The 14,045-nt window shown below is 40.9% G+C and overlaps 2 protein-coding genes across 3 annotated transcripts in view; one reads left to right on the forward strand and one right to left on the reverse strand.

The window, feature by feature from the left end:
* LOC123514894 overlaps positions 1-13,714 on the forward strand; it is a 45,372-nt gene extending 31,658 nt beyond the window's left edge. Inside the window, exons 17-27 of the mRNA XM_045273151.1 lie at positions 6,074-6,232; positions 6,804-6,854; positions 7,139-7,285; positions 7,610-7,663; positions 7,970-8,119; positions 8,505-8,555; positions 8,671-8,715; positions 8,910-9,068; positions 10,343-10,387; positions 13,079-13,249; positions 13,527-13,714. Of these exons, the coding sequence (XP_045129086.1) occupies positions 6,074-6,232; positions 6,804-6,854; positions 7,139-7,285; positions 7,610-7,663; positions 7,970-8,119; positions 8,505-8,555; positions 8,671-8,715; positions 8,910-9,068; positions 10,343-10,387; positions 13,079-13,249; positions 13,527-13,714 (1,220 nt within the window). The remainder of the gene's footprint in view (positions 1-6,073; positions 6,233-6,803; positions 6,855-7,138; positions 7,286-7,609; positions 7,664-7,969; positions 8,120-8,504; positions 8,556-8,670; positions 8,716-8,909; positions 9,069-10,342; positions 10,388-13,078; positions 13,250-13,526) is intronic.
* The window catches only part of LOC123515090 (solute carrier family 23 member 2-like), a 47,051-nt gene continuing 42,872 nt past the window's right edge, over positions 9,867-14,045 (reverse strand). For both annotated transcript variants that reach the window (XM_045273515.1, XM_045273516.1), the window contains exon 15: positions 9,867-9,987. The gene's annotated coding sequence lies outside the window, so the exon portion shown is untranslated. The remainder of the gene's footprint in view (positions 9,988-14,045) is intronic.

Raw genomic sequence — 14,045 nt, forward strand, 5'->3', positions numbered from 1 at the left:
CTGGTCGTCTTTCACTCTTTCCCATTTCCATGACATGGCTTTTGTCCACATTGAATTCCATCTCCACTTTTACTCCATTCCCAGATCTTATTTAGGTCTTCTTGCAGTATTTCACAATCCTCTTTTGCTTTATAACTCTGCACAGTTTCGCATCTGTCCAAAACAGATTTATGTAGCTGTTCACTCCTTCTGGCATGTCGTTATATATATATATATATATATATGAAAAAAAGTATTGGTGCCAATACTGACCCCTGTGGCACTCCGCTTTCTACTGCTCTCCACTTGGACTTCATATCTTTAACTACCGTCCTTATTTCTCTCCCCCTCAAATAATTTTCCATCCATCTCAATGTGCTTCCTTTTAAGCCACCCTTCTCCTCTAACTTCCACAGTAATCTTGCATGTGGCACTTTATCAAATGCCTTTTTAAATCCAAATAAATACAATCAACCCATCCTCTCTCTCTTGTACTCTATCAACTATTCTAGAGTAGAAACTCAGTAAATTTGTTACACACGACCGTTTTTCTAAAACCAAATTGGCTATTTGATAATAATTTGTTGTCTTCAAGGAACTCGATCCATTGTTTCTTTATTACTCTTTCACACATCTTGCATATTACACTAGTTAGTGATACCGGTCTGTAATTTAAAGGTTCTTCCTTCCTTCCGCTCTTATATATGGGAACCACCTCAGCTCTTTTCCATTCTACTGGTACTGTTCCATTTTCTATTGAGCATTTTATGATGTTGTATATAGGACTTGCTAGTTCTTCCCTACATTCTTTCAGTATTCTGCCTGAGACTTCATCCGGTCCCATTGCCTTTTCTTCATCCAGTTCCTTCATTAACTCTTTTATTTCAAGCTTGGTTACTTTAATCTCTTTCATATAGACGGTCTCTCTATTACCCTGTGGTCTTTCAAATTTGGATTCCTTAGTAAAGACCTCCTGAAATTTACTATTTAACAGTTCTGCCATACTTTTTGGGTCTTCCACCATCCCATTCTCTCCTTTTAACCTTACTATTGTTTCGTTTGGCCTTATTTTTCCATTGATGAATCTGTAGAACAATTTCGGTTGCTCCTTGCATTTTTCGACAATGTCCTTTTCATAGTTTCTCTCCTCTTCCTTCCTCACTTTAACATATTCATTTCTCGCTGTCTTGAAGTTTTCCTTATTTACTGCATTTCTATTTCTCCTCCACCTTTTCCATGCTCCATCTCTTTTCTCCTTTGCCCTAGCACACCTTGCATTAAACCAATCTTTCTTTCCTTCTTCTTTAGGTCTATATTTTGGGACATATTCCCTGACTCCTGTTTTGTATATTTCCAAAAATAAGTTATATTTCTCTTGCACCCTCTCAGAGTTTTCCATCTCCTCCCAGTTAGCGTATTTGAAATAGTTCTTGAGATTCTCAATATCAGCCTTTCTGTAATTTAATCGGTCTCCTTTGTATGATTCGTCTCTATCTTCTTTTCCCTCTTCTATATCCATTTCTAATATTACATGGTCACTCTTTCCCAATGGGCACTTATATCTTATATCATCATTCATTTGTATACCCCTTGTAAAAACCAGGTCCAATCTCGCCCTTTCGTCGTTTCCTCTGAATCTTGTGTTTCCCTTTACTTTTTGGTCCATCATATTATCTATCATTAGGTTCAGGAATCTTTCTCCCCAGGCTTCTTCCCCCATACCACTTTCATAATTTTCCCTGTCCACTTCTTTACAGTTGAAGTCTCCTACTAATATCACTTTTCTCCTTTCTTTAATGATTCTCGTTAGACTCCTTATTGTGTCATCTATCATGTCCTTATATTCTTGGTTGGTCCATGAATTTGTTTTTGGTGGCACATATGTTACAATGATTGTTAACTCTTTATTATTAATATGCATCTTAATATACAGTACTTCTGCTTTTCCTTCTCCATATTCCACTTGGTTTACCACCATCTCTTTCCTTAACATTAACATGACTCCTCCTCCTCCTTTACCCCTCTGTCTTTCCTCTGTCTCTTCTCCATACATTATACCTATTATCCAAGTCTATTTTGATTGCCTCATTTAGTTTTGTTTCAGCCAGGCATACAATATCTGGTTTTTCTTTCTTTATGTAATCTTTTAGTTCTAATTTACTTGATAGAACCCCGTCTATGTTCGTATACATCATTTTTAGTTTCTTGCCCTTATCACTTTTAGTTACACTTGCTCCACTGTTTCCTCTTCCTTCTCTCTTATATACCATTTCCTTATCCTGTCTCCTAGAATTCTCCAAAAAATGCCTTTTTCTCCTCCTCTGACCTTTCATTATTTTTTTCCCTTACTGCTGCTGCCAGTTCGTTGTATCTCTTCCTTTCTTCCTCATTTTATATTTTATATATATATATATATATCCTTGCAGCCTTCTGTTTCTCTGAGTTTTGTTGTTCTATATGATATCTCTTCTGTTGCTGCTTGTGATTTTAGTAGTATCTTGATAAGGTCCCACTTTGTGTATTTCCTCTACTTCCTCCTCTAGGTTCAGCCTATCTTCGTTGTTTAGATTTTTTAGTAGGTCTTTGACTGATTTGATTTCCTCTTTTTCCCTTCTTGGTCTATATTTTACATTTTTTCTTTTAGTCCAAATTTTACACTCTTTTCTGCAATTTCCCTTAATAGGTTTTCTTTTTCCTTAAGGACTCCTATCATTTTGTTTGCCATTTTCTCATATTTTTCTTTTAGTTGTTCCTGGATCACCTCCTGAAAGTTATCCTTGTCTTTCTTATCTTGGACTCTCCATGCCTGTACTTTTCTTAATCACGTCCTGTACTCTTTCCTCTTCTTTGTTAACTAGATCTTTCAGGTCCTTCATCCATATGTTTCTTATATTTGGCTAGTTCTTTTCTCAGTTCCGCGTTTTCTACTCTTAGTCTAGCTTCATTTTCTTCCACTTTATTTTATCCTTTCTTTCAAGTTCAGAAACTCTTTCTGTTCATCGTTCTCTTTACTCCTTATACTCTCCCTTATCCAGTTGTCTAGTTTTTCTCCAAAGTTAAAACTCGCCTATGGAGGGCGGTACTTGTCTCATCAAATCCTCCGAATCTTTTCTCTCCCTCATCGTCATAACCATCCTCTTCTTGTACTATTTCCCTATTCTCATACCTGCATATGGGTGTAAGCTCTTTCCGACTCATGGTGCCTTTCAGTGTAATTTCTGGAAGCTATTGCCACACAAGTCTCACATTTGCCCAGGCCTCTGTAAACACAACAACCTGTGGAAGTGCGATCAGCTGATCGCGAGAAGCGTTGGTCCGTGCGTCCGACCTTGACCGTGTCTCGATCACGTGTGTGTGTGTGTGTGTGTGTGTGTGTAAACTCATGGCTCATTAATACCGATCCTTGGGTAAGACTGTGATCTCACTTTGTTCCTTAATTTTGGCTAACTCTTCACTTCTCTTTAACGAAACCAGCACTCAAGTGCACCTTTTTTGTAATATTTTGTTGCCCTAAACTGGCTTCCCTCCTGCACAACAGACACACACACACACACATCAAACGCCCCAACCCTCTGGTCAGCAGAAAAATCCCAGGGGTGACCAGCCCTTCGAACCTGTGTGTGTGTGTGTGTGTGTGTGTGTGTGTGTTTCACTGTTTGATCTACTGCAGTCTCTGACGAGACAGCCAGTGAGATAACATTATTGGAATGAATTAATACTCGTAGCAAACATTTCTCATTGAAATATTGCCTGAAACAGCGCATCATTTCCCTCTCTACACTACCAAAAGAAAGTTGAAGTTTGCAATATTTACTGAAAAAAAGAAAAAAAAAACTGCGGGATGATATGCTTTTATCATGTGGAACTGTGCCAGTGGGAATTACTCGGAGGTTTAAATTATTCGATAAATAATAAATTATAAAACTACTGATGATGTGTTACATAATCTCAAAATGGCAATTAATGGTCGTGCTTGCTGTGATTGGGATATCAGCTACATAGACCCTTCCATATACGACTTTAAGCACAATTAACAGAATACACTTCCGCACAGAAGGTCACTTTAGCAAAGGGTTTCTCAAAGTGGGCGGTACCGTCCCCTGTGGACTTAGGAAGGATCCATGGGGGCGATAAGGATAATGGGAGCGGAAGGCAGGCGCAAGTGGGACATCACAACCAATCCAAAAATATTTTTCTATTAAGAATTTCAAAATTTGGTATTAATCAATCTTAAAGACGTACTCTCACTATAAATGTTCGTAAATCAGTAACAAAATTTCTTAAAACTATATCAATGTTATTACTGTATCGTTATATTCATGATTATTTAATGTCCCGCCTCTGTATTGTGCGTGAAGCGAGAGGTAGTGGTGGGAATGGTCACTCGGGCCTATTGCAGCTAGTGATTAGTGAAGGTGTGTTAGTTTTAGTTACTCATAATTGTTTGCATGGGTAAGGGGCTCTAGAAGTGTGAGTAGGAGCCAAGAGGGAGACTGTACGAAAAAAGTTTGGGAGCCACTACTTTAGCCCACGACAGTGGTGCTGGACTAAAAGACGGATGGCGCAATGGGTCGGTATCGTGCCAAATCTCTTCGATTTACTCCATAGGGTCAATGAAATTTCGTACTCTAGTTAAATGTAAATTTCCAAAATGTTCTCAGACCCTCAGTCCAAATTTTTCCTGGGAGTAATTTTAACGGTAGGAGTGATTTGGCACAGCAACGGGAGGCCTCTCCTCTCAGCTACTCGACAGAATTAAGATTCCTTCCTAATTAATTCGTCGTCTGAGGAGACAGTGGTTAGGAGTGGTTGGGCAAGACCTGGTATTGAGGCCTACAGTCTGACCAGCCTTAATTTACGGCCGTGGGGGGGCGTGCGTCTCTGTACAGTGTTGCCACGTTTTCACTACTGTTGTTCTGTTAATCTCTCTCTCTCTCTCTCTCTCTCTCTCTCTCTCTCTCTCTCTCTGCTTACCTTTGATTCTTTAGTAAGTCATTTATAATTGTGTGTATATATATATATATATATATATATATATATATATATATATATATATATATATATATATATATATATATATATATATAAGTGAGTGGCACGAGGTCAGTCACGTCGCCACCACAATGTGTCAAGGCCACCAGCTGGGTGTGGAAGAGTTGCCGCTCACAAGTGAATAATGCTTTTTTTTTTCACTTAGGTATTGGCATATACCTACTATTTTGTAAAAATAGAAACTACACATTAGCTTGGCTTACGAATTATGAATGCGATTATGCCTCACCCTTGAAATTACTGTAAAAGCCAGTAAATGTGAGCATTTTATCTTATAATTATAGCAACATCTGGTACTACAAGGTGAGGCTATTCGGCCTGGCCAGGCTGGGTTCATCAGTATTGCCGCCACTCACAAGACTTCTACTATTTTTTTTTTTTTTACTTTGGATAATAGATTATTTCTTTTTTTCCATGCTCATTATCTTATATCTGTAACGCTGATATTATTACACACCCTAAACATACGCTAAGTACCATTATAAGTTACTACAGTTGATATCAGCAACGCTGTTGAATATGTATGCCATGTTTGTATGGTACTATATAGTTTTTTTTTTTTATGCATATGATGGTTACTGTTGATTTAGCCATCTATATACACAAGTCGAAATTTTATACATCTGAATTGATGGTATTTGCGATGCCTTGTACACCAATAACTTCCATTTCACATCGCATTTTTTGGAAACGTGGCAGAACTGTAGACCTACCCTCGCCCCACCACAGCCGTAAATTAAGCCCGGTCAGACTATGGACATTCCTTTCATACCTTTCATATATGATGTAAGTGTAACCAGACATTATCATCATCGTCATCATCATTGTTGTTATTATCATTAACTTCTTGTCACAGCAAGACAATTTAGTATCCTTCACTCATCTCTACCTGATTTCCTTCTATTCCAAACCATCACAGCAGATTTTATCACTCATCCTCCAATCCACTTAGACGACAATAGATACGCATACCGTAACACATCAACTACCATTACCTCACCCCCATCAACCAAGTACGTGGCTGTCCTTTCAAATTCTCCAGGACCAAGAATAACTGCGGTCAGTCTGGAGGCTTGCAAGTTTCCATTTTTGTGGCGGGAAAACGAGTTCAGTGAGTGCACATCACTGGACGCTGAGGCCCCATGGTGTCCCACTAGACTAACCACAACAAGGCTGCCCTTATCATCAGCCTACTGCAAGGGTGAGTATGGACTGTGGTGATGAGAAAGCACAAGATTAAACATCTTTATTTCTCCAGGGTTAAACACAAAGATTTTCATCCTGTGTTTTCTCACCACTAGCATCCACACACTTCCCTAACCAATGCAGAAGGTGAGCATCTGATAGTTTTCCTGAAGGTTGCACTGCTTGAAATGTTCATGACGCGTAACTTCTCTTTTACATCTGTCTTTAACATGTGTGATTTTTACTGGTTTAATAATGCTTTGATTTTTAACATACAATATAAAGCTTAGAAGGAACGATGAGAATTAACATAATATAAAGCTTAGAAGGAAAATTGTTTCTCATCGATTGGAAGTCTTTAAGCACACCGTATATTATGACAGTTGAAAAATAATACTTTAATCCATCCTAGAAGAGATCCTTAGGTAAAACTCTTGTCACTAATCACGTGTACTTCATTGGGTTTAAACATTATTCTTTTCCTCATGAGTTTCAGCACCACGCTGAAAAGAAACAGAAAAAAAGACTGCAGATTCACTTCATTCTAATGCAGTGGCGATGATGCTTTACTGTGTACATCTTTGCAGACTATCTGTACGGACCACTCCCGAGCAGAGCAGCTCCTTCCATTCACGTCGGTAGGTAGCTTTGTAGATTAGTACAACACACCTCCCCTTATTTCTACCACTGATATATTGTTTCCAGTGAATTGATCATATGACACCGTCAGGTGTTCATGAATTTCCGAAAAAAAAATCTTTCTGTGGCGTGTCATTGTGTCTAAACAAAGTTGGATCCTCTGTCTTAGTTCTGTTTTCTCTTTGGGAAAGTCATAGAGAAGACTTTTCATCTGTCATGGGCCGATCTCGCTTGATTTATAAGAGAAAAAAATACCATCACTAATTTACTTTAATCCTTCCAGTCACCGTGGACTTCGATCCATGCATCCTTCCCTTTGTGTACAAGGGCGTCAGCTATCACACTTGCACGCGCATGGACTCCCCCGCCCCTTGGTGCGCCACGACGGTCAGCAACAAGGGATTCGTGAAGAGGTCTCACTACTGCATTGGTAAGGAAGCAGATAGATTTTTTTTCTTCTCATAGTGGCACAAAGTTTTAACCAATGTTATGATTTTTTTTTCTCTCTCATAGTTATTAATTTAAAGGCATCAAGTTTATTATTCATATTCTTCTGGCAATATTCTCATTGATGCAGAATCCTTGTTAAACTATCTATGGAAAATACTTCGGAAAATAATAACTTCTACTGGAGCCTCTTAAGAAGGCTTGAACTAAGTTTCTGTGATTTTTAGAGAGTTCAACTCGACTTAGTCAGGAAAATTGTGTGAAAATAGACCACGTTTCATATTTTAACGTAGGCTTGTCATTCCAGATCTTGATGACTGGCAGCTAAAACAAAGCAACAAGCCGCCCCCAGTCCAGGAAGGTCATGTTTCTTTTCTTTGTGTTTACGTTTAATTAAAATGTTTCGTTAATATTTTAGTTACGAAATTTTTTTTCTCTTATTTTACAATTTTCATCATTATCATATTGAGAGAGAGAACTTGGTTATGATATACGTGCATACACTTTCAAGATTATTACCCGTTATTCTAATCACCCTCTCATTATCCCTATATTTTTTTTCTATTACATCTTTCTATTACGTCTAGAATGCTTGGTATCTCATTAGGCATTCCCAACACGTCAATGACAGTACCTCAAGTTACTCATCGACATCCGTTGGTTACAGACAACGACAACAAGATACAGTGCACATTCCCCTTCTACTACAACGGCAGGAACTACAATCAATGCACTGCTGTTCACTCCAGCTTCACGTGGTGCGCCGTGAAGACCAACCAGTACTACGAGCCCATGATGATCGCTGCTTGCACTAAAGGTCTGCTGTTCTGGTGTGTGATGTGCTCTAGTACGTCAGGTCTGGCTATAGACTTAACGAAGCTAAAACAAGTAGTTTAATGCGTTTCATTTAGTCTGTAGAGATTTTTCATGTTTAATTAACTCTACTGAGAAAATCTGCTACAATTTAAGAAGCTTATTAAGAATATTTGCTGTATTCAAATTACAGAGGAAGTTTGTCACGTTTCATTAAGGCTACGGATTATTTGCAGCATTTTAAACTAATACAAATAATAAAGAGAATACTAATTGGGGGAATTTTTCCAGAATATTTCCAGATTTTATTGTTCTCTCAGTCACCCACAGCACACCACACAGGTCTCGCATCCCATGACCTACCATCACTCACTTCTCTCCCTCAACAGATTCAGACGTCATGAAGAGAAACAAAAATCTTCCAGTCATCAGACGCGAAGGTTAGTGTAATCCATTGTTGTCTTGAAATATTAGTCACTTCACATTTAGTATTAGCTAAGAAAAATAAAATGCTTCACCCAAAACATAATAATCATCCCTTCCTTCCTCCACCAGACAACAGCACAGCCCTGCCTCGCCCATCTCCCCTCCCAGAGTCAGGTAACGTGAACCGCCTGCCTGTGCGTCTCTGGTGCGAGCGACTGAGTACCTTCACTGGATCTATCAGGCGGTATACATGTGTTATATTGGATCTATATTAGAAACCACACCGCAAATATATAGCCAGATGTTAACTGTTTCACAACATTTTCGAGCATTCCTTTCCTCAACCCTTCACTCCATTCCTCCACAAGACGGAATGGTCATGACCATGGACAACGGCCCCTGCGTGTTCCCCTTCAAGTACAAGGCTCGTGAGTACAAGGAGTGTGCCTGTGAGGACGCCGAGGCCTGCTGGTGCCCCACTGCTCTCACCGATACTGGTGAACCTGCCGTCAGCGACTACTGCAGGGGTGAGGCTTCTAATGCTACTGCTGCTGTTACTACTACTACTACTACTACTACTACTACTACTACTACTACTACAACTACTGTTATTATTGTATCTCATGAGAGAGAGAGAGAGAGAGAGAGAGAGAGAGAGAGAGAGAGAGAGAGAGAGAGAGTACAAATTGTACACTTCCAACTCTTGCAGTTACTGTTCAATACAACGTAGATCATATTTTTTTTCGTGTAAGAGCGGAAAACTGGCCATTGGCAAAAAAAAAAAAAAAACTTTAAAAGAGCCCACTCAGTTGAAAGTTCCCGTGGAGGTCCGAGAGATTTAGCCAAAAGAAAGGGATAAATGTCTTGAAACTTGCCTTTTTAAATGGCTTCAGGTAATAATAAGATGGAAATACATATGCAAGTAGGGAGTTCCAGAATTTACTAGAAATTTACCAATTACCACTGACAATCATAAATATCACAAAATCGGTAACCCAAAATTTCTAATATATCAATTTTTTTTTTTTATTTATACCATGTGGGCTTTTCACGGGAATTTATGGGTTAAAGGGAATACTTTTTGGGGGTACCTCCTATCTCAAAGCCCACCCGCTAGAAAACCCTTGCCCTGAGTGAGGAAGCCCAACCTACACTCAGACCGTGGACAGGATTCGAACCCGTGCGCTTGGAGACCCCTCGGACCCCAAAGCACACGTGGTTCCACTGTACCACGGCGGCCCTAAACTTATGCAAAATCTCGAGAAAAAAAAAAAAGCCTATTTAGTCACGTTCAATTCTACACGTCAAACATTCGCGTGGGACTTACCGTGCTGTAGTGATGAGTAATGAGGTGAGGGTCTCCTCACTACTCCCATCCCGCCGTCTGTCGTCGTAGCTCAGCATTGCACAGCGCCGGCAAATCAAGTCCTCCAAACCTTTGCCGACCTTATGGGAGGAGGAGATAGTTTGTCAAGAAGAGTGTAGTCAATGGGAGGCTAATGTTTTTAGTTGCACTTCAGGCAATGTAGAACTAAAGATCAGAAAGCGACTGTTTTTTTCGTAATGGGAGCGAAGCTCTCATGATTTCTAAGCAGATGTCAATATGATTCTAATAATTCCATACATGAATTTTGTTTAGTATTATCATATTGGTATCAGTTCCTTAAGGAGACAATATTTTGGATCTCCTAAATGTAAGAAAGGTTCTGGACGACGGCAACAAAACTATTAAAAATGGTAGTCCAACTGTAGCTGTAAATCTCTTAAAAATATTCGTGACCTGCTGTTTATCCTTTCCCAGACACGCTGCTGGCGGCTCCCCCACTCAAGCCTCCGCCTTCCCTTGGTGAGTAGCAGTTCCAGCTCACCTTGCACCAAGCAACGCGTCAGATTACACAGCTGGTCATACTTCCTACCTATAGCTCACTGCCGGTTTATGTCACACGCTCTGACATGTGTTTAATATCTTCCTCTTCCTCTTCCTCTTTCTCTTTCTCTTTCTCTTTCTCTTCCTCTTCCTCTTCCTCTTCCCATCCCTCCCTTGCCAATGGTGGTCCTTTCATTCCTATTCTTCAGAATGACTCATTACTATTCCCACCTTTCTCTCATATTATATAAGGAATATTTCAGTCTCTCTGGAAGAGCGTCTGATAGTGTTTAGAGTCAGTGGAGAACACCTGGCGACAGGTGTCACCGGCTAGGCCTCACAAGGGTAGCAGAGGTGTGTCAGGTGGTTGAAGGTGAGGCTAAATCTCTCGGACCTCCACGAGACCTTTCAACTAAGTGGGGTCTTTTTTTGAGTGCTGGTTCCATTCCCCCGTCTTACCCGCCTTGCTTCGATTGGCTACGCCGGCTTCAGAACACTAGGACAGAAGACGGGACAGAACTATGGAACCATGCATTCTTTGGGGTCCGAGGGGTCTCCAAGCGCACGGGTTCGAATCCTGTCCACGGTCCGAGTGTAGGTTGGGCTTCCTCACTCGGGGCAACGGTTTCCTAGCGGGTGGGCTTTGAGATAGGAGGTACCCCAAATAGTATCCCCTTTAGCCCATAAATTCCCGTGAAAAAGCCCATATGGTATATATAAAAAAAAAAAATTGCAAGGAAAATAGCTGCAAACACAGGTTGTGAAAGTCTCACTCGTCACCGAGACTCAAGGCAGGTGATTGGTCTTTGTGGCCTTTTCAAGATCCTGTGGAAGCTATATCTACCAGTGATGGAAGCATCTAACACAGCAGTATCTTTTTCCATACAAATTTTTCGTTCATTCAGTTTCTTGGTCACACCTGTACAGTAAATTTGACAGTTATTCCGCGAATTAATCCTCAAATTGTTATTACCAAGGTTGTACACAAGGATCTATTAACCACGCCTTCCACTCTCCGCACTTAAGTCTAGTAAAGGTCGATTTATAAGGTAATACTTTGACGTCATAAATTATTATTGTCCGTTATGTACGACAACTGCACACGTAAAGAAACTTGAAAACATAATCCAAGCAATGCGAATTTTCATAAGCAACAACACCGTACCTCGCGACAATCTCACCTGAATTTATGTTGTTCCGCTCTTTCCTCCTTCCCCAATACTCCATCATCCTCCTCTTCCCAGTCCCATGATGTAGCCTCCTCCTCTTCCTCCTTTAAACCCTGACTTTACCTCCTCTCTCTCTCTCTCTCTCTCTCTCTCTCTCTCTCTCTCTCTCTCTCTCTCTCTCTCTCTCTCTCTCTCTCTCTCTCTCTCTCTCTCTCTCTCTCTCTCTCTCTCTCTCTCTCTCTCTCTCTCTCTCTCTCTCTCTCTCTCTCTCTCTCTCTCTCTCTCTCTCTCTCTCTCTCTCTCTCTCTCTCTCTCTCTCTCTCTCTCTCTCTCTCTCTCTCTCTCTCTCTCTCTCTCTCTCTCTCTCTCTCTCTCTCTCTCTCTCTCTCTCTCTCTCTCTCTCTCTCTCTCTCTCTCTCTCTCTCTCTCTCTCTCTCTCTCTCTCTCTCTCTCTCTCTCTCTCTCTCTCTCTCTCTCTCTCTCTCTCTCTCTCTCTCTCTCTCTCTCTCTCTCTCTCTCTCTCTCTCTCTCTCTCTCTCTCTCTCTCTCTCTCTCTCTCTCTCTCTCTCTCTCTCTCTCTCTCTCTCTCTCTCTCTCTCTCTCTCTCTCTCTCTCTCTCTCTCTCTCTCTCTCTCTCTCTCTCTCTCTCTCTCTCTCTCTCTCTCTCTCTCTCTCTCTCTCTCTCTCTCTCTCTCTCTCTCTCTCTCTCTCTCTCTCTCTCTCTCTCTCTCTCTCTCTCTCTCTCTCTCTCTCTCTCTCTCTCTCTCTCTCTCTCTCTCTCTCTCTCTCTCTCTCTCTCTCTCTCTCTCTCTCTCTCTCTCTCTCTCTCTCTCTCTCTCTCTCTCTCTCTCTCTCTCTCTCTCTCTCTCTCTCTCTCTCTCTCTCTCTCTCTCTCTCTCTCTCTCTCTCTCTCTCTCTCTCTCTCTCTCTCTCTCTCTCTCTCTCTCTCTCTCTCTCTCTCTCTCTCTCTCTCTCTCTCTCTCTCTCTCTCTCTCTCTCTCTCTCTCTCTCTCTCTCTCTCTCTCTCTCTCTCTCTCTCTCTCTCTCTCTCTCTCTCTCTCTCTCTCTCTCTCTCTCTCTCTCTCTCTCTCTCTCTCTCTCTCTCTCTCTCTCTCTCTCTCTCTCTCTCTCTCTCTCTCTCTCTCTCTCTCTCTCTCTCTCTCTCTCTCTCTCTCTCTCTCTCTCTCTCTCTCTCTCTCTCTCTCTCTCTCTCTCTCTCTCTCTCTCTCTCTCTCTCTCTCTCTCTCTCTCTCTCTCTCTCTCTCTCTCTCTCTCTCTCTCTCTCTCTCTCTCTCTCTCTCTCTCTCTCTCTCTCTCTCTCTCTCTCTCTCTCTCTCTCTCTCTCTCTCTCTCTCTCTCTCTCTCTCTCTCTCTCTCTCTCTCTCTCTCTCTCTCTCTCTCTCCTAACATGCTCATAATTTTCAAACCGTCAAGGTAACAGACCTCGAACTAAGTCAATGCCCGTCATAATTATCTCAAATTCATAGACTCCAAATTTTAGGAGGCACCATAGAGGGTGAGTCTGAAGTCCGCCTAGTGGGCGACTCGATGGTAGGTGACAAACTATCAGAATTTTATGGCCGTTCTTCAAATGGCCGCAGCAAGCGTTTCTGCCATCCAGGTGCTGGACAAGATGACATCACTGCAGCATGTGATGATGTCACCAGTAATTGTGAGAATAATACACTCTTTGTAATTCCTGCTGGTACTAATGACGTTCCGAGGAGCTGCTTGACAAGTATCGTCATTTGATCAAGCAGCTCAAAGGTAAGGCGAACGGTTCAAACATTTTCATCTCTGGAAGGTTGCCAAGGTTGGGGCTAACAGGATATTCTACAACATGGCCTTCATCACGAACAACCGACTCAAAACTTTGTGTACCGAAAAAAACATTCACTTAATTAATCTATGGGATCACTTTTACTTTGATGCTCATCTCTATCGAGGAGATGGTGTCCATCTAAATTTCGTAGGAGCAGGCCGCTTAGGAAAGCTGCTTTGTAAACAGGTTTCAGACATCTCAAAAAATATCAAGCTAACGAACGACTCTAACAGCTTCATCGTTAGGGAACAAGAAGCCAGATCGATCTTCGACTCAGGAAGCATAAAAAATTATATTAATGTGCCTAGTCTCTGAAACAAATTTGAGAACCTGGAAGCACTTGTAGCGATGGATAAATATCATATTATTGTAGCTACTGAGTTGGGGCTCGATACATTTAATAGAGATTTTGTTGTGGAATATAATTCATCAGCCTATTCAATCTTCAGTTGCGAACTTAAGAGCAAAGTCAGTGGAGGAGTCATGCTCCAAAAAAGTAATATAAAAAGTAATACAAAGAATAACAAAAAAATCAATAATTCGTTTATTAGATCCCACCTGAATACTATGTACAATTCCGGTCCCCTTATTACAGAAAAGACAAAAAGCTGGAAAGAGTCCAACACTGACAAAAATATTCCAAGGC

The sequence above is a fragment of the Portunus trituberculatus genome, chromosome 38 (assembly GCF_017591435.1).
Source record: "Portunus trituberculatus isolate SZX2019 chromosome 38, ASM1759143v1, whole genome shotgun sequence".
NCBI classification, from domain to species: Eukaryota; Metazoa; Arthropoda; class Malacostraca; order Decapoda; family Portunidae; genus Portunus; species Portunus trituberculatus.